This window comes from Dermochelys coriacea, chromosome 1, assembly GCF_009764565.3.
Source record: "Dermochelys coriacea isolate rDerCor1 chromosome 1, rDerCor1.pri.v4, whole genome shotgun sequence".
NCBI classification, from domain to species: domain Eukaryota; kingdom Metazoa; phylum Chordata; order Testudines; family Dermochelyidae; genus Dermochelys; species Dermochelys coriacea.
The window spans coordinates 270078802-270104319 of NC_050068.2; the positions used below are offsets into that span (position 1 = coordinate 270078802).

General features: G+C 39.7%; 1 protein-coding gene across 12 annotated transcripts in view; it reads left to right on the forward strand.

Annotated features, from left to right (window-relative positions):
• Positions 1–25518, forward strand: part of NR2C1 (nuclear receptor subfamily 2 group C member 1) — a 100092-nt gene that overhangs the window by 11305 nt on the left and 63269 nt on the right. For 5 of the 12 annotated variants that reach the window (XM_038403268.2, XM_043492218.1, XM_038403200.2 and 2 more), the window contains exons 2-3: positions 675–736; positions 13298–13373. In XM_038403268.2, the coding sequence (XP_038259196.1) occupies positions 13320–13373 (54 nt within the window). In that variant the 5' untranslated portion in view covers positions 675–736; positions 13298–13319. The remainder of the gene's footprint in view (positions 1–674; positions 737–13297; positions 13374–25518) is intronic. The other 7 variants (XM_043492193.1, XM_043492213.1, XM_043492231.1 and 4 more) reach the window with 4 other exon arrangements.

Genomic DNA, 25518 nt, shown 5'->3' on the forward strand with positions numbered 1-25518 from the left:
TTCCATTAAGTATTGATCCACTATTGGCCTAATGCCCAGATTAGTCTATTATTTTCTGCATCAGTAGAGCAGTTGGCCCAACAGTACATGTGTAGAAAGTAAAATGCTTTGGAGTGGCCTTTCCTATCTCATGTGAAATGTAACACTCGGGCTTTGTCTACACTATGCAGCTTTTAGTGACACGGCCATGCTACTAAAAGGCATGCAGTGTAGCCGCTGTTTGTAGGCAGGAGAGAGCTCTCCCGCCGACAAAAAACTTCCACTCCCAACGAGCGGCGGTAGCTTTTTCAGCAGGAGAGTACTCTTGCTGACAAAGCGCTGTTCACACTGGTGCTTTTTGTCGAAATACTGTTCTCAAAACGTTGAGGCTTTGTCTACACTGGCAACTGAATGACAAAACTTAACACATCTGAATGACAAAAGTTTTGTCATTCAGTTGCCAGTGTAGACAAAGCCTCAGTGTTTTGAGAACAGTATTTCCCATTCTCAGATAGAAGCTCTTAATTCTAGTTCAGAATTCATTCACATTGAAAAAATTATTCATTAAAAATCAGCATTTTTACAAGTCTACTTCATGGATAAGAGTTTAAAAATGCAAAATTATTATGCTAAATCTGTAAACCTGTATAATAACATCTACAAAACTGAAATGGTGTATCTTTTGTTTAATTCAGCACAGGAGTCTCCACAGAGTGATTATGCATACGAGGTGTGAAGTGTAATCTAGGTACCATAGGTAAGTTAAAGGTGAACTACAACGCTTTGTACATATGTATCCCAAATTTTTTTCTTTATTTACTTTCTCAATACTTCATTCAGGTTTCCATGTTTGCCCTGTAAGGTCTGGTAGCTTCAAAATTGTCTGAAATATTGCTCAGTGTTGCTTCAGGTGATGTTGATGTCACCAGTTGTTATAGGGTAAATCTGGAATACTGAACTCAAGACTAAGGCTACAAGAAAGTTTTACCAGTTATACCATAGTTATACTGTTATAACCCTTGTGTAAACACTTTTACTTTGGCATAAGGATGGGGTTTTTTTTTTTGTTTCACTTAAGCTCCTTTCCAAGTGACATAAGTTAAACTGAAGAAACTCACTCTTAGACTATGTCTACACAACCACTTTTGTCGGTCAAGGGTATGAAAAAAACACCCTCCTGAGCAATATAAGTTTCAGAGACAGAAGCGCTGGTGGGGACAGTGCTATGTTGGTGGGAGATGCTCTCTTGCCAACATAGCTACCTCCGCTTGTTGGGGGTGGTTTAATTATGCCAAAGGGAGACCTCTCCCACCGGCATAGAGCAGCTACACTGGAGACCTTAAAACAGCGCAGCTGCAATGCTGCCACTGTAAGGTCTGCAGTGTAGACATAGTCTTGTACTGAAATAAGAGTCTCTATGTGGGAGATTATACTGGTGTAATTACACTGGTTTAAATTTGTATCTTCGGCTATACTGAAATTTTTCCTATGTAGTTAATGCCTAAAGCACCGACCCTGTAAATGCTGACACACATGTATAACTTTATATACAGCAAATAGTCCTGTTGATTACAATGGTACTATTCACAATGAGTAAAGTTAAACACACGTAAGTCTTTGTTTTATTTGAGCCATAGCAGGTGAGTAAACAAGGAATGAGTTTTAATAATTTTTATTTTAGAATATAGTTGAATTTGTTTCACTTCTATATATTTTAGAGGCACTGGAGTCCCATTGGAGTCAATGGAACTAGAGTTATTCAGCATCTTTTGAAAATCAGGCCACTAATTTTTAAACTGTAGTTTTATTTAAATTAATAAAATCTCAAATCTTCACCTTTTTAAGAATAGTGTTTCAGGTTTAACTCTGACTTTACTGATTTTGAGCCACATTGTCATATAATTTACACATAAAATGTACTCAGCCTTAAAATTGTTTTCATCTATCTGGGAATTTTTTAAATTTAAAATTTACTATTTAGTCACAAAACAGTAACAGTCACTTGTGCAATATATGCACAGTACCCTTTGATGCACTTCTGTTGGTTTGTACAGAAGAAGCTGCTAAAATTGACTTGTGAACAAGAATAAAGCTAGGCTGGTGTGATTTTTAAAATGTTTTCTTTGATGTATAAAGATGGCCTATGGGTGTGGGGTTTGTTTTGTTTTATTTTTAAAAAGTTCAACTTGTTTTTTACATTAAAAAGGTCTTCTCTGCTTTGTTTTTTCTGGATGGCAGAAGAATTAGTAGGGTTAAGAGATCATTTACCAAGAAAGGTTACACTTGCACAGCTGAAGCCTTGTCTACACAAGTTCCTGGTTTAAGTTAAATTAGCATAACATCACACCTTTAGTTATAAGGTTATAACAGTGCAAACCCCTGTTTAAAATTGGCTAAGAGCAGTTTAGTTTTGTGTCAACACTCAGAAATTTAACTGAATGCGTGATGTTGTGCCAGTTTAGTTAAATGAGTGTAATTTTGTGTATAGAAAAGGTCTACATTTACTTGTAAATGCAAACTAAACCAATTTAAATCAGTTTTCAACTAATGGCTGTACAGGGTTCTAGTATTTAAAACTTCCAACGCCTGTTTAATTTAGACAGCTGGGAGAACAGATTTTTGTTCAACATTTCATATCCTCACTCCTTCAGATAAGGGAAAAGAAAGCTTTAATCTTATTCTGTGGTTCACCAAGGAGAACAAAAAGCAAGGAACAACATGACTTGATATTCCTCATATTGTTAAGGATTTTTTTTCTAAACAAGTATTAAAAAAAAAAACTTTTTGAAGAAAGGGACAACTTTTCAGATGTTTGTTATGAATCTGAAAAGTATTTCTGTTTAGTCATGAGACTTTTAATTTTATTTTCACACCTTTTATTATCCAGCATTGACGAGAAGCTAATATAGTCTTTTTTTCTTAAGGTCAATTTTTTTTTAACCCCATTGAACTTTGTCAGTAAATGCCACATCTAAAGAGAGGCAGCTAGCTGCTGTATTCTAAAACATTCATGAAAATGCTGAAGAGCTGACTGTAATCAGATGGTCCTTAATGTTTGCCTACATTTCCTCCCTCTTATATGAGACAAAATGATAAGGGTCCTGGGGGACAATATTGTCCGTTATGTTCTATATAAACCGCCGGGCTGGAGCATATTCCCATTCCTTATGCACAGAGGCCTTAAAAGTATGGATCTGGTGCATTAAACACAATATCACTATGACAGCAACATACCTCCTGGGTTGACTGAACATAATGGCAGACACATTAAGGAGACAGTTTTCCCTAGAGCATGAATGGGAACTGAACGACAAAATAACACATCATATTTTACACGTGGGGATCCGCACATATAGACCTATTTGTTACGCCCACTCTACGTTCACCTGAAATGGAGCACCGACAGGGACAGCACTTGAAGAAGAGAAGGTTATTCACCTTGTGCGGTAATTGAAGTTCTTCGAGATGTGTGTCCCTGTGGGTATTCCACTACCCACCCTCCTCCCCTCTACTTCGGAGTGCGAGCTAAAGACTCCACGTTAGAGAAGAAACTGAAGAGATCAGGGTGTGCATTTGCTAGATGGGGCACCAGTGGCACCATAAGACTGCTACTGTGCATGCGCGCATACAACCAGATGCTGCTACCAAAAATCTCCGATTGACGGCACTGGGACATACCGACATCTGAAGTGGAGCACCCACAAGGACACGCATCTCAAAGAACCCAAGTTACTGCACAAGTTACTGTGAGTTATCTTCTCTTCTTTTCTGTTAGGTGCTCTGCTGGCATTGTCATCTTCAAGTCAGCAGATTTGTCTCCTTGTTTGGGAACCGCATGCATTTCTTGAAGTATCCTTTTTTTCCCCCTCCATTCCCATAATTTTCATGGGATCTAGAGCCTTATCACTGCAGACCAGTGGGTGCTGGAGTTTATAGGTGGGGTACTCCATCCAATTCCAGATGTTCCCTACTCCTTCTCTATCCCTGTTTAAGGACCATTCTCATGACAACATGCTCCATCAAGAGGGGAAGTAATTTTTAAGTCTTGGAGCTGTGGAAGAAGTGTCACAAGGGGGTTTTATTCCCATCACTTTCTAATACCCAATTAAAAAGGGGGGCTGGTGTCCAGTTCTTCACTGGAAACAACTGAATACCTTCATTTGCATGTTCAAGTTCAGAATGGTAATCCTGGTCTCTAATTTCCTTCCTGGATCCACAGGTCTGGTATGTAGTTTTCTGCTTTCAGAACATCTACTTTCATATAGCTAGTCATCTTGCCCACAGGAAGTACCTAAAGTTTCAGGTGGGCAATTCCCATTACCAATACAGGGTTCTGCCTTTCAGTCTATAAGTAGCACTGAGAGTATTTACCAAATGCCAGGTAGTAGTGGCACCACCTCAGCAAAGGCTGATCTACCCAAGGACAGACTCGGCATTGTAGTAGACTTGGTCGTTCAGCTACCGGTCCAACATCTGGCTTCAGTAAGAAGTTTGTGTCTGACTTCTAGGACACATGACCTCCTGTTTATACATAACTGAGGGTGACAGACTTCACTTTTGATGCATGCAAGAGTGATTGAAGTCTGTAAATTGGCCCATTGGTCATCATTTGAAGATGAAGATGCAGGTCCCACAGGAGTCCTGTCACCATTAAACTGGTTGAAGGATCCTCTAAAAGTATGTAAGGGAGTACCCTTCTCTCCACCATGAGCATCAGAGACACTGATGACAGGTGTCTTCACTTTAGGGTGGGGAGTTCACCCACACCATCTTGTACACCAAGGTCTCTGGATGGCTCAGGAAGCTCATTTATGCAAATGTCCTAAATAAGGCTATTCATCAGGCTTGCACAGTATTGCTTCCAGTACTGAAAGGGTTAACTGTTCAGATTATGGCAGACAAAACCACAGCGATGTTTCATATAAACAGGGAAGGAAGAGCAAGATTCAACCCACCCCAATACATACATGCACACCTTTGTCGAGAAGCTGTGCATCTGTATAGAATTATGGCATATGACACAATTACTCCAGTAGCTCTTCATCACATATCAGGCTTGCAAAATGTTCTGGCAGACCTTAGCAGGAAGTTCATAAGCAATCATAATGACAGGTTCCATCATACAGAAAATATTCACCAGGGTGGGGTCAGTATTCCATCAAGGTGGATTGATTTAAATTAATGCAATTTAAATAACTGATTTTAATAATGATTTAAATTAACGAGCGGGAAACATTGATTTAAATAATTGAGTTTAATCATGTTTTTCATTGGTACATAGTTATTTTTCTAACGAGAAGTTGGTTCTCATTGATTGTTAACAAGTAAAACGTGTATTTGCAACTAAATATAGCCTTTACACTATACTTGTACGCATTTATTTAAGGAATTACATAGTTTAATTTCCAGGTATTCAGATTCCTAATTTTTCCTACTTTATTTATACAAGAAATGGGGAATGATGTGTTTCTTATTTAATATGGATGGAAATTCAAATTCAGTTACAAAAGCACAAACAGCATTTTAAGATTGATTTTTACTAGTTAAATAAAACTACTTTAAATGTGCTGGATACATCAGAAAGAAATTAGCAAAACATGTTTTGTATTTAACTGATTTATTGAACAAAAAATAGTCTTATCTATTGTTAGTGAATTGAACTGATTGTTCCGTAATCTGCTTCAGGATTTTAGAACTAGGAGATCTCATCTTCTCACTCCTAATTTTTTTATTCATAGGTTGGAAAAGGAAAACAAGCTTTTCTGCTTTTTCAACTCGCCATCAATTTCTTAATTTTGAATTAACTAATCATTGAACTGAATTAGTTCAATAAATGGAAGTGAAGAAAATAGTCTCTCTGCAGAAGAGGCTAATGCTTTCAAAAGCCGGTTTAGCACTTTAGCAAACTCTGATTCAATATACTTTGTCAGCGACATCCACCAATTCAGTGGGTTGACTTTTTTAAAACCTCGGCAGCAAGCATTGGCTGCTTAATATTATTTTTGTTTTATTTAAACGATTTTACTATATTATAGTAAGTTTAGGCCTGTACACAGATTGTCATTATTTCAGTTTTAATTTTAAATAGTTTTTTTTTTTATTTTAACTTTTTAAAAACATGTCAGTTTTTATCCACTCTGGCCTCCATAGACCTGTTTGCAATGAAAGAGTGTCTTCGCTTTTGCTGCCAATACTAGGGTTCTCTGTCAGATGCATTCCTGATCCCTTCGGTTCTAGAACTCTTTTATGCTTACCTGTCTAGTCCACTGATTCCCAGAGTCATCAGGAAACTCCGATAAGACTCAGCCAAGATGATCATATTAGCTCTTCCCGGGCCAATGCAGTTCATTTTTCTCAGATCTAATCAATCTCTCTGTTAGATATCCAGTCCAATTATCTCCCAACACAGATGTAATTTCCGAAAGAGAGGATCCAGCTACCCTGTCCTTGTAAGCATTAATGTTGGCTGGTTAACAGCTCTGGAGAGCAGCTGCTCTTCAGAGGTCCAGAATATACTTATACACAGTACAAAAGGACTCCACTAGGCTTACATCATCTTCCAAGTGCAAGAGATCTTCTTTCTGGTACCAAGGATATCACATATCTCCATACCTGATATACTAGAATACCTCTTGTCCTTAAAGAATTAATGACTTTCTACAAGCAATGAGCTTTAGTCAAGCACCTCCTTTTGGTCACTTACAAAGCTACTTTGAGAGAATCTCAGTACATACTCTATCCAACATTACTCTATAGTGGAAACATCAAGATTTGATGCTAATTTTGGCAGAGTTGTCTTACAATCATTGTTTAGGTAGATTCCAAGCATCCACCTCCAGTCACTTAAGTCATTCCTTGTGAGTCGCCAAGAATGGAATATATGTAAACAAGAACTGAAAGAAGAAACAAGTTACTTACATTGAAGAATCAGCTCCTGTGAAGTATGTTTTCCATATATATTCCATAACCCTTCTTGCTAATATGAAGTCATATAACACCTCGTTTCTGCATTGGTGAAGGAATTGATGGTCTGGGGGTCGCCCTTCCCTTTATGCCTATGGATGGAAGGCACAAAGACACTCAGGGTACAGGTGCATCCCCAATGGACACTGCTGGCCAAAAGATTCTGAACATGAGCGCATGAGCATGTGCACCAAGAGTGGAATATAAATGGACAACACATCTCAAAGAAGCACACTTGCTGTATGAGACAACCATTTCTTCTAGTGCACAAATACATGTTTTGTTCAGTACATCAAGAATTGATACTTGTAACGTGATTCTGTAAAAAATTGAGAGGTGCATGAAAAATCAGCTGAAGCCTTAAAGGGACTATGTCAGCTTAAACTTGTATTGTATACATTTATTTACCTGTGTGTTTCTAACAACATTTTAGGTTGGATTTTGTTGAGACACTAAAACCTCATCCAGTTTCACTTGTAAGTGTTGAAACATTGAGGTTATGTCTACACTAGAGAGCTTACAGCGGCACAGCTGTACAGATGCAGCTGCACCACTGTAATATCTCTGGTGTAGTCACTCTATGCCAACTGGAGAGAGCTCTCCCATCAACATAATTAAACTGCCCCCAACGATTGGCAGTTGCTATGTCAGTGGGAGAAGCTCTTCCGCCGACAAAGTGCTGTGCATACTACCACTTATACCCACATAATTTATGTCATTGGTATACATATACACATATGTTGGGGTGTATTTTTTCACACTCCCGAGTGACTTAAGTTTGCCAACTTCTAGTGTAGACATGGCCTGAGTTGTGATCAGTGCAGGTGAATTTGTATTTGTTTAAAAACTGTTCTTATTATTTTCTTTTCTTTTTTAAGAAATCATAAACTTTTTTGATGGTGTTAGGTTTTATAGAAACTTGTTTTTTTTATAAAATTTAACTTTTGGGCCAATTTTGAATTAACATTATCCTTCTAAGTTGTTAGAATATGGACTTACTGACTGACTTCATGTATCTGGGACATGAAGTATGCAAACATAAACTGTTTTTCCCCTCAACAAACTGAAACAGTACCCAAGGATATGGAAATAAATGTAGGTGAAGTGTATGAGATGTTTCTTATAGAACTGCATCTGCAAAATAGTAGGGGCAAAAATTGTGTTGTAGTGTCAGGCTACTACTAATCATCTTATGTAGCACCATGAACTTATCTAGAACTTTGCAAAAGAGAGTAAGGCCTGCCCTTAGTGTCTTCTTATCTGCATAAGATAAATTTAAAAATAATTACTAAATAGGGGAACAACATTTTAGATTGGGAAGGATGTGGAGTGAGTAGATGTGAGGAAACCCTTTTTTTGAAGGGTTTCAGAGTAGCAGCCGTGTTAGTCTGTATTCGCAAAAAGAAAAGGAGTACTTGTGGCACCTTAGAGACTAACAAATTTATTAAAAAAAGAAAAGGAGTAACATATTTGTTAGTCTTTAAGGTGCCACAAGTACTCCTTTTCTTTTTTTGAAGATGTCTAAAGTGCTTAGTCAGTATGAGAGGAGGAGCAAAGTTGAAGACAGGTGTAGATTAACAGAGCAGTGAATTAAAAGCAGAGGAAGGAAGAGCAAAAGTTGAATAAAATGAAAGTACGACTTTTAAGATGGGGACAAGGAGATCAAATATGATGTGATAAGCTATTTGTGGGAAATTAAGGATGGGGGCACTATAGCTGTAGCAGCGGGAGAGGATAACTTGCAAAAAGAGTAAAACAAATAATAGCTACCAAATATGGCTGGGAAATGGTTTGATATTAAAGAACTCCAGTCTGTATACAGCCAAACTATGAAATCTAACATTGAAATTGATTTTATGGAAATTGACAATTCACTATGCTAAGGAAGTGAAAATCTAACTCCTTTTATGTAGTGCGTTGTGAAAGTTGGTTGTGGTAAATCTTGGATGCCAAATTATTATGACCTTTTTGATAATGAGACTAACATGTTATTACTGAACTGTGGTATTTTTCAGAACATAATTAGTCTTTTTGCAATCTGTAAACTGTTAAACTATTTTGTATTAATACTAAATTTTGTTCATATACATGAATCAATTTTACATAGAGATGAGCGTGTGGTGAGCTCCTTGAGTACAAATGGTTGATACAGTTGCCATGAATACTTTATATTTTCCATTTAGATGCACTGTTTTTGAAGAAACAAACCTGAGACATTAAGTGTTACAGTCTTTTGTCTGTGAAGTCTTAAATTAAGAATATGTTAGGTTCAAAATGATGTCATTTTATAGTTTTTACATCACTCATCACACACAATTTAGAGTGTGTATGTTCTGGCCGTGCATATTAGTAAGAAATTTTCATTGTATATTTATAACTATATTTCACAACACCACCAATATATTCATCATTCTCATCTGAAGTCTGCAAGTCAAATAATGTTTAAATAGCAGGGTTTCATTTAGTAATATAGTTTATTTCAAACTTCACACAAAATTATTTTACATACTTATACTCCAGAAATATAGGACTTATCCAGAGCACTTGAATTTTATGTCATGTGCAAGTTCAGTATTTGACCGTAAGCCTTTGCAAAGACAAAAGAAGAACTGTCCACTTCCTTTTCATTGCATTACATTGCTTGAGAGCAAGTGCTGCTGAGTTGATGGAGGGTAATTAGCAATTAGTATTTAGTATTTGCATCAGAATGTGCCAGTAGTGCAGGCCAAAACATCAAAAGGTTTGGAAGAAAGTTAGAGCAACTATAGTGTCTGTTCGTAAATAAGACGGATATGATTGTTATCCTAATTGAACACTTCACTGTGGAAAGAATGTAGTCAGAGTCTTTCTGATGGAGGAATAATGACCTTGGCTTACTCTAGCTTTCTTTAGGAATAAGAATGCAGAAAATGTGATAGCTGGTAACCATGACATGGAAAATGTTGATCGCTAAATAAAAAGTTTAGCTTTCAGGAAAAATGTATTCTCCACTTAATTTTACTAGAATAGTTATTATTGAGAGGTAAAAATTGCCTGAACTATTCAGTATGAACTTTTCTAGTATGCTGTTTTTTAAACTAGAAACACAATAGAATAAAACTCTCATTTAAAATTATGTGCAATCTCTTGTTTACATAAACTCTGCCCACTTGATAATATTTATGTAATAGGTATAGCATGCTAAAGCTTTTTCAGATATTTAAAGTGGAACAGTTAATTTGAAAATCATATTTCTTTTAAAATTTTGTGCTTTTGTACAAGTAACACCTGAGACAGTGGATTTTAGCGTGTTTACTCTGCATCTGACAGCAATTTGTGTTAAGTAAGTTTCAGATTTTCCCCTGTATAGTCAGTTTTTCCCTTGAAGAAATCCTCAGCCATCAAGAAAAGAGAAGGAAATAACTGCTATTTTTTTGGGAAGGATTTTTAAAAATCAAGGCAAACTGTATAAAAGTGCATTATGCAAGCTTGAATTTTTTGATATTATTCAATTATTTTAAAAAATTCAGATAGAATTTTATCTACATTTTTTGAAAGATTTTCCTCTTGTGTTACAGTTCCAATGTAATGCCATTTATTTGAGGGCAAAAACTTGACTTTACAATTGCAGTCTTACGGGAGTATTTTTCAGATTCTTAATAATTATCATTCCTTAGATAATGTATGTATGTAATATTCTATCAGGAAAGATCCAAAAAGATTTACAGATTATGGATGTGGTTCAGGCACCAGAGCCCTTTATAGCAATTCCATTAACTTCAGTGGGAATTCATGCAAAAAACCATATTCGATTAGGTCCTTCTATATAAAGGACTCACTTTTTATACTGAAGTCTAGCCAAAGATGGGATGGCAAATTTGACTAATTTAAAAAAGAATCCAGTTTCTGATTGCCTTTTTAATAGTATGTTCTAATTTTTTTAAATTTAGAATCATAAGGGTTTTCAAGCAGGGAAGAAGCTGACTGAAAAAGTGCAGTCAAATGCACAGTAAACAAACAGAATTTTTGCTAATTTCTGTTATAGTAATTTTAGGTGTTGTAAGTCTAGATACAAAATTCAGACAAATGTGATTTTTAAATTGGTGGTGTCTCAGGACACAACACTATTAAATTATATTTAAAATGATGAGAATGTCAAGTCTTACCTGAAAAATTGCATCTCCTGCTGATAATAGTTCTCTAATGTCAATCCAGTGCATTGGTTTTTATTTATGGAATCAGTTACAAAACTTCTGGCAGCCCATGTACTATTCCATTATGGAGAATATTTTATTTAAAACAGAAAACGGCAATGTTTGTATAAGACCTAACTTGAAAAACACTGGATTTTGTGATCCAGTTTCACTGTGTGTGTAATGTGGATAACCTAATTGTCCTACAGAGGAGTTGAGACAAGCTATTAAGGTTTGTAAAGTGAGATTATTTTTTTTAAATACACACCTGAAGAAGTTTGGATTAGTCTTCACTCTTCCCTCATTTGTACCTAGTAAGTTTGCTGGTGGTTTAGAAGTGCTCTGCAAAGTGAAAACATGTTTCCATTTTCTTTCTTCCTCTCTGTCAGCAGAGCTAGATATGCTACAGTGCCTGCTGGTGGGGGTTGAGGTCCTCTCACTATTCAAAAAGGAACAGTCTGTTTAACTTCAGGCGTAAAGTTGGCTCCAAAATGAATCTTTGGCTAGTAGTTTGGTCATGATACAGTGCCTCTGGGACAGGGGATATGATGTGGTGAGATTGCAGCAAGGATATAGGGGAAGTAAGAAGAAATAGCCTACATATCTTAAGCTTAGTCTACACACAGTTTTAGTACTGGTATGATTATTTGGTATGTGGTGTGATTTATTTGTCTATTTAAACCAAAATAGCTAAACCGATACAAATTCCTTATATGGTTGCAATTATACCAATATAAAAGTACCTAATACCAGTGGTTCTTAACAAGGGGTATGCTTACCCTTGGGGGTGCACAGAGGTCTTCCAGTTGGGTACATCAAGTCATCTAGATATTTGCCTAGTTTTACAACAGGCTACCTATAATGCATTAGCAAAGTCAGTACAAACTAAAATTTCACACAACGACTTCTTTATTCTGCTCTATAAGTTATACACTGAAATGTAAGTACAATATTTTTATTCCAATTGATTTATTTTATAATTTTATGGTAAAAATGAGAAAGTAAGCAATTTTTCAGTAATAGGGTGCTGTGACACATTTGTACATTTATATCTGATTTTGTAAGCAAGTAGTTTTTAAATGAGGTGAAACTTGGGGGTTCTTAAAACAAATCAGGCTCCTGAAAGGGATACCGTTGCCTGGAAAAGTTGAGAGCCACTGCCTTATACTCTGTATGTGCAACTTATTTACTCTTCCTGTACAGGAATAGCTATAATGGTGTAAACCACCTTTATATCAGGGCAACTGTATCCACACTAGGGAGGTTATAATGTTTAACTATACTAGTATAGTTAAAGCAATACAACTTTTGAGTGTAGACGAGGCCTCAGTATAAGTGTATTGGCTTGGTACATAAAGCAGATTCAATTTCAAGTGCTCTATTGACATTAATTTAAACAAGTGGTTGCAGTGCTTCGTAACGCTTATGCATCGCACCCTTCTTACATATTGACTAATGTAAAGATGTAGATATGTGACCAAACCATCCTTACATATGAACATTTAATATTACATAACAGTGGTTTACACCGTGTAATGATCTCAGTTTTGTCACTGGGACTACTTTGCCCACTTCACACAGATGAGGGGAGCAGACTTGAATCTCAACCAAATTTCTGCTTTTAAAGCATACTGTGGCCACTAAAGTGAATATGATATTGGCATCATCTTGTTCCACAGATCTGTTTTCACCTAAGAAATATTTCTTTTAATGACAAATATACATTTTTAATTACTCCTGTTAGTGTTGCTAAACCAGTACAACTTCCGCAGAGCAAGCTGTACAAGTTGACTGGTACAGCAATGGAAACACTGGCTTAGTTCTAACTGAGTAAGTTTTTAATTAGACCTTCAGTGGATCAGAATTGATGGTAATGATGTAAAAGCCAAAGAGAACTCATTAATATTTTGAAATCTTGCTGTGAGTTGTAGTTCTGCTGGAACAAAAAACCAAAAGTAATCTAAGAAACTGCAAAATTATATGAAAGCCCTTGAAACACAAACATGGAACTATATGATGCCATTTCTACAGAGTCATGTTTAGAGCATAACCACACTTCAAATTAGTTGCTGGGCTCACTTCAGTAACTGTGGCTATAATTTATTTATGTAAATAATATTTTCCCCCAGATATTTTCATCTTTAAGGTTCTAGATGTTAAGAATCTTCTTCTTTCTTTGACAGGAAATTCTGGTGATTAAAGATCATGGCAACCATAGAGGAACTGGCCCATCAAATTATTGAACAACAAATGGGAGAGGTACATATACATATATCTATATATTTAGTCCTATTTGAGACAAGTTAGACAATAAAGCATAATACTGATATGTAAAGATCAAAACCACAAGAGAGAATGGTCTCTAGTGGTCCCAAAGCTCCCGAAGACCCTCCCATAGAAGATTAGCAGGAACCCTGTTCTTGCTATCTTCACGTCATGGTGCAAAACTTGAATCTTTGTCAAGGCATTCCCTGAAGAAACTGAGCTTAAAAAAAGTAGCAATAATTTCAAAAGTAGAAATCATTGACTAAATCAGTGGTTCACAAAAAAGAAAAGGAGTACTTGTGGCACCTTAGAGACTAACAAACTTATTTGAGCATAAGCTTTCGTGAGCTACAGCTCACTTCATCGGATGCTGTAGCTCACAAAAGCTTATGCTCAAATAAGTTTGTTAGTCTCTAAGGTGCCACAAGTACTCCTTTTCTTTTTTGCGAATACAGACTAACATGGCTGCTATTCTGAAACCTGTAAATCAGTGGTTGTCTTCATAGAGCTGTTTAGTCATATGAGGCAGGCTTTCCTCTCTTCTAGCATCAAAATTGCATTCTGGATACAGTGTCTGAATATTACAGTAATAGGTGCTTTTAGAAATATATTAATAGATAGTAAAAATCAGTGTTGTCAGGATGTGTGTATGTATAAATATAAAACGCTTAAGGATTCATTACTATATGTCCTGTTCAAAATCAATACAAGTGTGGATATAAGAAAAATATATAAAAATAACACCTGTTTACTGGAAATTTCTGCTCTTGGTTAATTTAGATTTGTCTTACTTTATAGTCAAGTTAAGTATTCTAGGTGATTTCAAGTTCAATTCATATCCGTTTTAACGTTGAATAGAAAGCTTTCCCTCTTGGATTGCTAATTTTATATATATTCTTATGCTACTCTCATAATTGTAATATCTGTGTGCCTTCCATGGTGCATTAAGTGGCATGACTGACATCTGTCATGTGTGGTTTACCCTTTCTCTCATCCTCTTCCCAGAGGGAGGAGGGTTGGGCTGTGTGTGTGTATGTGTCTGTGTAGGAGATTTTGAGGGGGGTTGGCTTAGTTTTGTTTGAAGGTACACCCTGGGTACATGTTTATATTAGAAAAGGCAGGTTGAAGAAATACATTGCACTTTGGAGTGGAAGGTGGTGAGGTTTGAGCTTAGCAACTGTGGGAGTTTGTTCCACAGTCTTGCACCAGCCCCTGAGAATACTCTGTCTCCTGAACAAACAGGCTTTATATGGTGGCAAGTTCCCTTGGGTCTGAGGGATGGAGATGTTGACCTCAGTCTTCATACAGGAGCTTTAGTCAATGCTAACAGGTGGAGGGAAATACCTTGAAGAATGAACTGCGTGCCGAGTGCACATTCTATTTTTGTGTGCACTCACCTTTGCCAATATAGTTTGGAATATGGGAATTATGTAGAATCCAGCGTTGTTCTAGGATTTTCAGGTAGCAGCCTTTTTCATCTATAGTTGACCTACAGGATGCAGCTATTCTTTTCTCTGGTTATGCTCATGCTGGATGCAAGCTTGTGACTTGCCCGTGGAAACCATATTTGAAGCTGCTTGGAAGTTGAGCTAGTATTTCCAATAGCACTTGTAATTCACCTGAACATTAATTTTCACTGAATTCATAAGCAAAATCCAGTTTGGGGTATACGTGCGCAGAGACCTTTTCTCCCTACTTTTTAAGAAAACTGAGGATATTCACAGACCTGATGTTTCATTAAGATACTGGAGTCACTAATAGCAGTTAGGGTAGAAACTAGATAGTAACTAGATCAGAGGTGGGCAAACTATGGCCTGTGGGACCGTCCTGTCCGGCCCTTGAGCTCCTGGCCTTGAGGCTAGCCCCTGGCCCCTCCTCTGCAGTTCCCCATCCTCTGCAGCCTCAGCTCGCTGTGCCGCCAGTGCTCTGGGCGGCGGGGCTGTGAGCTCCTGCCGTGCAGCATGGTGGCGTGGCTGGCTCTGACCAGGCCGCACGGCTGCCAGTCCTGCTGCTCTGAGCGTCATGGTAATGGAGCTGGGGGGTTAGATAAGGGGGTAGTCAGGGAGCAGGGGGTGGTTGGATGGGGCGGAGGTTCGGGGGGGCAGTCAGGTGATGGGGAATAGTGGGGGTTGGATAGACGTGGGTGTCCCGGGGGGCCTGTCAGGGGTCGGGGCAGTCAGGGGACAGGGAGCAGGGGGAGTTGGATCGGGGGTGGGGTCCCGGGGGGCAGTTAGGGGCAGGGGCTCCCGGGAGGGGGCGGTCAGGGGACAAAAAGCAGGGGGTTGGATGGGTCACCGGTTCTGAGGGGGGCAGTGAAATGAGAAGGGGGCGGATAGGGGGCAGGGGCCAGGCTGTTTGGGGAGGCACAGCCTTCCCTACCTGGCTTTCCATACAGCTTTGGAACCCCGATGTGGCACTCAGGCCAAAAAGTTTGTCCACCCCTGAACTATATAGTAATTATTGTTCATAAAACATTTTAGAAATGACAAACCTGTTAAGAGCATGATCTTTGGAATAGATTGCAATGATGTATTTTGCAAAACCTATTAAATATATGCAGATTAGAAGCAAAAGAAAGTGTTTTATTTTTAAAAAAATTCAGAGTTACAATTTAAGATTACCTATATGAAGCATTACACAGAGTGCACCGTCTCATAAATCTTTTGCCTGACACTATCTACTTCCTACCAGGAATGGGGTAGTTCTTATTCCCAAACCATAGTCAGGCATTTCTGCCAGTCAAGGACTTGTAATAGCTGTCTCTCATAATCTGTGGAGCTGTAAAGTAATTACATAGTAGTTTATCCATTTCCTCATGTGCTGCCAAATTCCAGTTTCAGTTAACATCTGTGAAAGCAAATAAGTATCCACCACAAATCTGTAAAACTTGATATTTAACAAATACACTGGTTACACTGTGACAAATAGTATTTAATATTTTTGTTAATGCATCCATGAACAATATCAAGTGTCTTTCAATGGTTTAAACTCATACTGCTGCATATCAATAATTAGCAGTTTCATCTTCTGTAAAGTGCATCTTTGAGAGCTTTAAAGAAACAACTGTAATTCAGTCCTGGAATAAATAAGTAATTCTGTACCTACAGTTTAGGAACCATCATTGCCAGTGTAAGAGAACATATGGAGAAGGACTACAGAACACTAAAAAGAAAAGTCTAGAGTAAGAAACGTCTATACAAGGTATCAGGAAAGCACCATCTGCCTGTAAATTACCACCAGTACAGATCATTTTGAGGGTATCTCAGAAAATTTTGCCTTAAAGGGGTCTTTTCTTTGCAATTATTATATAAGTCTAAAATATTATGTATTTGTATTCTATTATAATATCAATAATGAATCCTCTCATTTCTGCTTGAAATTTCTTCATTGTGGTTTTTAGCCAAAAAAGTATTTTGGGAAGCCTGAAATTAGAGAAAGTGTTTAATTTATTAGAGGCTATAAAGGGATTTTCACTTTTGTAAAGTCTGACTTTTTTTGTAATGCAGTATTGCAAAAATGAGTTGGTTTAGAAACTTCATTTTTTATTTATTCAGTAATCCTAGGAGAAATCTAGTGAATAGAGACATTTTTATTAGACGAGTTCAAATCTTGGGCATTGCTATTAACTGTAGAAATATGAACATCCGAGAGCTCTTGGCAGAGTTTATACTCATTGATCAGTTTTATGGAATTTACAAGCTCTGCAGACATGCAACAGAATTTGTAAACCATATAATCAAAATAATTCCAATATGAAGAGTTTGGAAATCAACAGAGATTGTAAATTCCTTAAGACAAATAGTTGTATGCAGTGGTGTTGTGGTCATGTCAGTTTTAGGATATTAGAGACAAGGCAGGTGAGGTGATATCTTTTATTGGACCAACTTCTGTTGGTGAGAAAGACAAGCTTTCGAGCTATACACAGCTTGACTGGTCCCTTAGAATTTGTACTAACTACTTATGCTAAACTATCTGTGCGTTCTTGTATTTAGCTGTGACACTCTTAGTACCTTTCTCAGATCTGAAGAAGAGTTCTGTGTGGCTCAAAAGCCTCTCTCTCTCTCTCTCTCTCACCAACAGAAGTCGGTTCAATGAAAGATGTTACCTCACTCACCTTGTCTCTTTAAGTAAATAGTTCAAGTTTAAGGAACTTGGAAACTCTAGAGACACAAGCTTCCTCTATTCCACTGTAAAATACTAAGTCCAGTATACCCTGACCATCCTCGCTACAGAGACGAGATACAGCACTGTAATTACTAACCTCCTTGATGTGCAGAACGTTAAATAAAACCAAGTAACCAGCTTGATCTGAATTAGGCAACTAATGACCTTCTCTATTCCTCTGAAAGGACAGAGAGTTGACATGAAAACCATGTTATGTTTCATTGTTTAGAATTTCAAAATTTTTAAAAGTAGTTGAAATACCTACCATAGTTACACGTGTATGTTATATAGATTAATGGTGACATGTGGCAAGGTTGTTTGCACAGATGAGGCTTGCCTGCTGATAGTGGGGGTGGGGAGCAGAGTAAGGGCAGCCAGCTTCAGCAGTGTTACTGAGTATGCTAGTACAAGCTAAGCTGCAAATTTTGGGGGACATGTGACCCTGCATGTTTCCCCCATGTGTTGCCTCTGGTTGTTTGGTAACCTTAATTCATAATTTCTTGATTTAAAAAATAGTTTTTTGTTCTTCAGTATTCTAGTTAGATTTTCTTCTCCAAGAAGTAAAAGTGTGTATGTGTTTATAAACTGTGTGTGCTGTAAAACTACATGAGCCATGTGAATCATTTTATTTTATTTATATTATAAACTGCAGAATAATGTAATAAATTTATAATTCACCTTTGGCTACTTAACCTGTAAACTTTCTTCCAATTCAGATCTGCCAGGTCTACTTTCTCTAGTACAGACCTCTGAGCAGATTCAAATAGCCATTGTTGCTGGATTTTTTCTTTCTTTCTTTGTTTTTTTCTGAAACAACTGGCGAAAAATGTTTCTTCTTTCCCACCTAAATATGGCATGTATCTTTCCCAAAATTACCCTTACCTGAACCACAGGACAGGGGGTATTCAGCTGTAGAGCAGTGACAGGTTTAGGTCTGCCAGCTTGCAATTCTTTAGGGCTACTTATAGGAACTTTTTATACTGCTGGGAAGAGAAAATTGCCAGTGGAATCCAGCACTTGTTTTGAGCTATAATTTATTTTTAAAACTGTTATTGCTTTTGAATAAAGGTGTATTTTATCTTCCATTCTATCTTTTCTCCCTTTTAATTTTTTGCCAAATTTAATGATTCATAGATACTAAGGTCAGAAGGGACCATTCTGATCATCTAGTCCGACCTCCTGCACAACGCAGGCCACAGAGTCTCACCCACCCACTCTTACGAAAAACCTCACCTATGTCTGAGCTATTGAAGTCCTCAAATCATGGTTTAAAGACTTCAAGGAGCAGAGAATCCTCCCTCAAGTGACCCATGCCCCCATGCTACAGAGGAAGGTGAAAAACCTCCAGGGCCTCTTCCAATCTGCCCTGGAGGAAAATTCCTTCCTGACCCCAAATATGGCAATCAGCTAAACCCTGAGCACCCTGGGCAAGATTCACCAGCCAGATACTACAGAAAATTCTTTCCTGGGTAACTCAGATCTCATCCATCTAATATCCCATCTCAGGGGATTCGGCCTATTTACCCTGAATATTTAAAGATAAATAAATTACCAAAATCACATTATCCCATCATACCATCTCCTCTATAAACTTATCGAGTAGAATCTTAAAGCCAGATAGTCAGATTTCTGACCTTCACTTAGAAAACCACTCATAGCTAGGGGCACTAGAGTTTGCAATGGCTCCACTGCATGAAGGCAGGGTGTACAACTCCTCTACTGATGACTGTAATGTTGGAGTTTTCAGTTACGGAGATTTACTCCTCCAGTCTTAAAAGTTGTCAAGGTTCCTTCCCCACTCTGAACTCTAGGGTACAGATGTGGGGACTTGCATGAAAACCCCCTAAGCTTATTTTTACCAGCTTAGGATAAAACTTCCCCAAGGTACAAACTATTTTACCTTTTGCCTTCGGACTTTATTGCTGCCACCACCAAGAGTCTAATAAATATATAGCAGAGAGAGAGCCTGCTTGGAAATGTCTTCTCCACCTCAAAATCCTCCCAAACCCTACACCCCCTTTCCTGGGGAAGGCTAGATAAAAATCCTCACCAATTTGCATAGGTGAACACAGACCCAAACCCTTGGAATTTAAGAACAATGAAAAAGCAATCAGGTTCTTAAAAGAAGAATTTTAATTGAAGAAAAAGTAAAAGAATCACTTCTGTAAAATCAGGATGGTAAATACCTTACAGGGTAATCAGATTCAAAACATAGAGAATCCCTCTAGGCAAAACCTTAAGGTACAAAAAGACACAAAAACAGGAATATACATTCTATTCAGCACAACTTATTTTATCAGCCATTTAAACAAAATAGAATCTAACGCATATCTAACTAGATTGCCTATTAGCCCTTTACAGGAGTTCTAACCTGCATTCCTGCTCTGGTCCAGGCAAAAAACAACACACACAGAGAGAGGACCCTTTGTCCTCCCCAACCCCCTCCGGCTTTGAAAGTATCTTGTCTCCTCATTGGTCATTTTGGTCGGGTGCCAGCGAGGTTATCCTAGCTTCTTAACCCTTTACAGGTGAAAGGGTTTTTCCTCTGGCCAGGAGGGATTTTAAAGGTGTTTACCCTTCCTTTTATATTTATGACAGAAGTCCTTGCTTAAAATAAAATGCATACATTTGTTTGAGGATCTTGAGGAATTTTTACTCTGTGAATTTTGTTTTGATGATGATACTTGGGCATAAAAATGAGAAGATACACTTTAAAAATTTGCTATTTTACGGTATTTTCAGTGATGTGCATTTAAAATAAACAGTCTACATTCATATCTAAGAAATTGAACAGTGACCAAATCCAAAGGGGAAATGTGTGGTGAGATCTTCTAGTTCAGGGGTCTCCAAACTTTATGAAATGAGGGCCATATTAGATTTTTGAAGGGGCTTCGCAAGCCAAAGCAACTATGAAAAAAATTAAATACATGCAAAATATATGCAAAATCGTTAAAAACACAACACTACTCTACTCTGTGTCAGTGTTGCATTACATTCTAAATCAGGTATAAAAGTTAATTGATGTAGATACTGTGAAATCACACAAAATGTTTGTCAATACATTAAAAATCATTTCACATTTTTTAATTTTATTTCTAAAAACTCACATTTGTATCCTACAGTTACACATATTCAAATATAAAGAAATATTATTTTAGAATTAGAGAGAAGTATGGTAATTTTTCTGACAAAATTACATTTAGCTGTGGTTCACATTTAGTGTTCCCTATCATCAAAATTGATTGTAAATGTTCCTCAGACAAGGTCGATCTGTAGTTGGATTTCATATATTTCATCATAGAAAATGTTTTTTCACACACATAAGTAGTGTCAAACACTGACATTAATCCATGGACAAAGTTTTTTACATAAGGATATTGATCACTTGGCAGGGATTTATAGAACTCTACCAGATTTCCTTCCTTATATTTGTCCTTCAACACATCATTGGATTGCAGGTCAATCACTTCCATTTGAAGTTCAGGTGTCAGTTTTTCGAGATTGCATTCAAATGGGTTTTGGAAGATCCATATTCCTTCTGCATTCACATCAAGGTCACTTCACTCAGCTGCAGCCTGCCTGTTTGCTTCTCCCTGTACCTGCTCAGAGGCAGCAGCAACTCTCCCCTAAGTTGGCTCCCCTTTTGGGGGGACACTGGCTTTCAGAGGCACTCATCCCTCCGCACAGCTCAGCTGTGCTACTGCCCCATGTGAGCTGCTGCCGGTGGCCCCTCCCCCTGCCTGCTCACATGCCTACTCAGCTGTTTGCCGCTTCTCCCCTGCTGGTTGGAGGGCCGGACAAATGGAAGCCCCGGGCCGGGTCCAGCCCACGGGCCATAGTTTGGAGACTCCTGTTCTAGTCCGTTGCTCATTGACAGCAGTGATGCCACTGGCCTTAGCAGGGCATTCAGAAGTCTATTATTTCTTTATGTATTCTGAGACAGCCAAAAAAGACTTGCATTTATTTTCAGTGGATGAGACACCATCTCACTGTTGTTGCTGATGAGAGGCTTTTTATTTATGCCTCTCTGCATCATAGTGTCCCATCTTTGAGAAGATGTAGATAAGTAGATGTCTTTTTGGAACAGATAATAGTCATACTTAATCAATGTTAGTTATTATTTTGCTGGAACAAATTATCTAAATTGTGACTAAAATTCTTAAATTCTAGGATTGTAAATAATTATTTCTGGCTCAGATTGGCTTGGTAGATTTAATTATAGATAGATTTCTAGAGGGGCAACTTGCTGCAGTCCTGATTCTTTATTGAGAGTGTGACAAAGCTCTGTCCTTGCCTCTGTGGGTCCCCTGTTTCCTGGCAGATTTCGCCAGCCTCAGAGGCTCACTGTGACCCTCCCTGTAACCCTTCTTTCTCTAGAGACAAGGGTCACAGTCTACTGAGCCATTTTCATCATAAGCCAGCGAGGGAGGTGAGGAGAAGTTATCCTTCCTTGCATAGTCTCTGTTGTCTGCCAGTCTCAGTGATGAATCAGGGGGCAAAGGTGGTGGTGGGGAACCCAGGCCCACCCTCTACTCCAGGCTCCAGCCCAGGGACCCTAATAGTATCAGCTATGGTAGCTGACCTTTTAGAAACATGACATGTACAATTCCCTGGGCTACTTCCTCCAAAGCAGCCCTCACTTCCTCAAGCTCCACTTCACCCTTACCTCAGGGCTTCCGTCCTTGTGCCTGATATGATGTGTACTACTCAGCCCCTCCAACCGTGCAACTTCTTCCCACAGCTCCTGACATGCACCCCCACCTGACTAACTGGGAGGCTTTTAACTAGTTTCAGCCAGCTGCTGATTGGCTTCAGGTGTCCCAATCAACCTAGCCTTCTCCCTGCCTTCTGGAAAGTTCTTAATTGGTCCCAGGTGTCTTAATTGACCTGGACCAGCTGCCATTTCACTTACCCTGGTACCAGGGATTTGTTTAATCTGGAGCTAATATATCTATCTCCCACTACTCTTCCATACGCACCCTCGTGTCCCGCCCCGATACAAAATGGCGGGACCTCTTGCCACCTTTGGAGGGTGAAGAGCCCCGGTGGGCCAGCCTATATTCCGTCTTAGTCCCAAAGCCCGCTGGGGATGTCAGTTGGCGGCTCCTTCACGGAGCCGTGAGCACGGGCGTGTACTTGGCGCGGTTCACCACAATCCCAGACACCTGCCCCTTTTGCGGCGTGAGGGATACCCTGGCACATGTCTACCTGGAGTGTGCCAGGCTGCAGCCCCTATTCCGGCTCCTCACCAATATCTTATTACGTTTTTGGTTGCACTTCTCCCCTCACCTTCTCATTTATGCACTCCCTATCCGTGGCCCCACAAAGTCACGGGATCTCCTGGTCAACCTCCTCCTGGCCCTAGCTAAAATGGCCATCTACAAAACCAGAGTGAGGAGGTTGGCCGATGGAGTCTCCTGTGACTGTGGGGCCTATTTCCGATCCTCGGTCCGTTCACGTATCCGGGCAGAGTTCCTCTGGGCGGCGTCCTCTGACTCCCTTGACGCCTTTGAGGAGCAGTGGGCTCTGTCCGGGGTTCTCTGCTCGGTGTCCCCGTCCGGTTCCCTTCTTTTGACCCTTTGACCGCACTCCTGTCCCTGTTATTTTATTAGTTGTCCCCCGGAATTTTTTGGGTATCTAGGTCCTGTGGATCCCCCTTTTAGGCTGGGGGGGACCCTTTAGCAGTGGACGGGCTTTGCCCGCCCACTTCCCGGATCCCAATAAGACTACTCTTCCATAGCCATCTGGCCTTGCCGCGTCACATATCCCCCCCGCTCTGCTCAACACCATAGAGTTGGGCAACTTGGGACGCCAGGCAGTATGCTCGTGACAGACCATCAGCGTTGCTATGGTGGCATCCAGCCCTGTGCCATATGCGAACTGGAATGGTTGGAGGGATAAAAAGCCACCTGGTGACCCTTGCATTCTTTTCCTTATTCCGCTGCATCCACTGGTGGGGTGCATGGTCCGTCACAAGAGTAAATCACCGGCCTAGAGGTAATAACGCAGTGTCTCCGTAGCCCATTTGACAGCAAGGCATTCTGTCTCAACTACTGCATATTTCTGTTCTCTTGGGAGAAGATTTCTGCTTAGGTAGAGGATTGGGTGTTCCTCTTCTCCCACCATTTGCAACAGAACTGCTCCCAACCCCACCTCAGAAGCATCGGTTCGTAAAAGAAATTCCCTGTTAAAGTCCGGGGCTATGAGTACGGGGTCATGAGGGGGCCGTCGGAAGGTCTGTAAATGCCCCCTCTGCTGCGTCGGTCCACTTTACCATGTCTGGACCTCGGGCCTTCACCAGGTCCGTTAGGGGACTTGCCCTAATGGTGAAGTGGGGAATAAACCGTCAGTAGTAGCCTACCATGCCTAGGAACGCACGGACCTGCTTCTTTCAGGTCAGCTGGGGCCAGTTTTGAATTGCCTCTAGCTTATTTGTTTGGGGTTTCACTATGCCCCTTCCCACAATATATCCCAGGTACCTAGCCTCTGCTAGCCCTATGGCGCATTTAGCAGGATTAGCAGTGAGGCCAGCCCGCCTTAAGGAGCGCAGTACTGCCTCAACTTTCTCCAAGTGGGTTCCCCAGTCTGGCGTATGGATGATGACATCATCTCGGTATGCAGCTGCATAACTAGTATGGGGGCGCAGCAGCTTATCCATGAGGCGCTGGAATGTGGCTGGGGCCCCATGTAGCCCCAATGGGAGGACGGTGTACTGGAATAGCCCATCTGGGGTGGAGAATGCTGTCTTTTCTTTAGCTTCTTTGGTCAGAGGAATCTGCCAGTACCCTTTTGTCAGATCCAGTGTAGTCATCCAGTGTAGTGTAGGCATCACCCAGTCGGTCAACCAGTTCGTTGATGCATGGTATGGGGTATGCATCAAACTGGGATATTTCATTCAGTCGGCGAAAGTCATTACAGAATCTCATGGTACTATCAGTTTAGGCACTAGAACAATTGGACTGGACCACTGATTGTAAGATTCTTCAATAACTCCTAATTCTAACATTTTCTTTACTTCGGCCTTGATTTCCTCTCTTTTGGCTGCTGGGATTCGGTAGGGTCTCAATGTTACCTTGGCTCCAGGAATCGTGCGGATATGGTGATAGGTCTCAGTCGTTCGCCCTGGTTTTGTAGAGAACACATCTCTGTTGCGATTAATCATGTCGGCTGCCTCGATCTTTTGGATCGGCATCAAGTTGGATGATATCCTCACTTGTTCATGTAAGTTATCCTCCAAAAGGAAGGGTCTCCTGCATGACTAAGCATGTCTCTCAATCGTGCCAAGGTTTTAGAAGATTGATGTGGTAAATTTGCTCCCATTTCCGACGGCCTGGCTGCCGCACCTTATAGTTCACCTCTCCCATGGCTTCAGTTATTTCATAGGGTCCCTGCCACTGGGCCAACAGTTTACTTTCTGCTGTGGGCACCAGTACCATCACCCGATCCCCTGGTTGGAACCGTCGAAGCTTCGCTTGATGTTTATAATGGGTTCGTTGGGTCTCCTGTGCTCTCTCCAAGTGTTCCCGTACAATGGGCGTAACTTGGGCTATCCGATCTCTCATCTGCAGTACATGCTCAACTATGTTCCTTCTGGGATTTGGCTCCTCTTCCCAGGTTCTCTGGCTATATCCAATATGCCCCAAGGGTGGCGCCCATATAGTAGTTTCAATGAAGAGAAACCCGTGGAGGCTTGCGGAACTTCCCGGATGGTGAACATGAGGTAAGGCAATAGGGTATCCCAATCTTTCCCATCCCGGCTCACCACTTTCCTGATCATGGCCTTGAGGGTCCTATTGAACCTTTCCTCAAGGCCATCTGTTTGCGGGTGGCATACAGAGGTCTATAGGGCTTGTACATGGAGCAATAAACAGAGATCTTTCATCAACTTGGACATGAAAGGTGTCCCTTGATCCGTCAGTATCTCCTTGGGTAGCCCAACCCGGGCAAAGATCTGTACTAGCTCCTTAGCTATTGT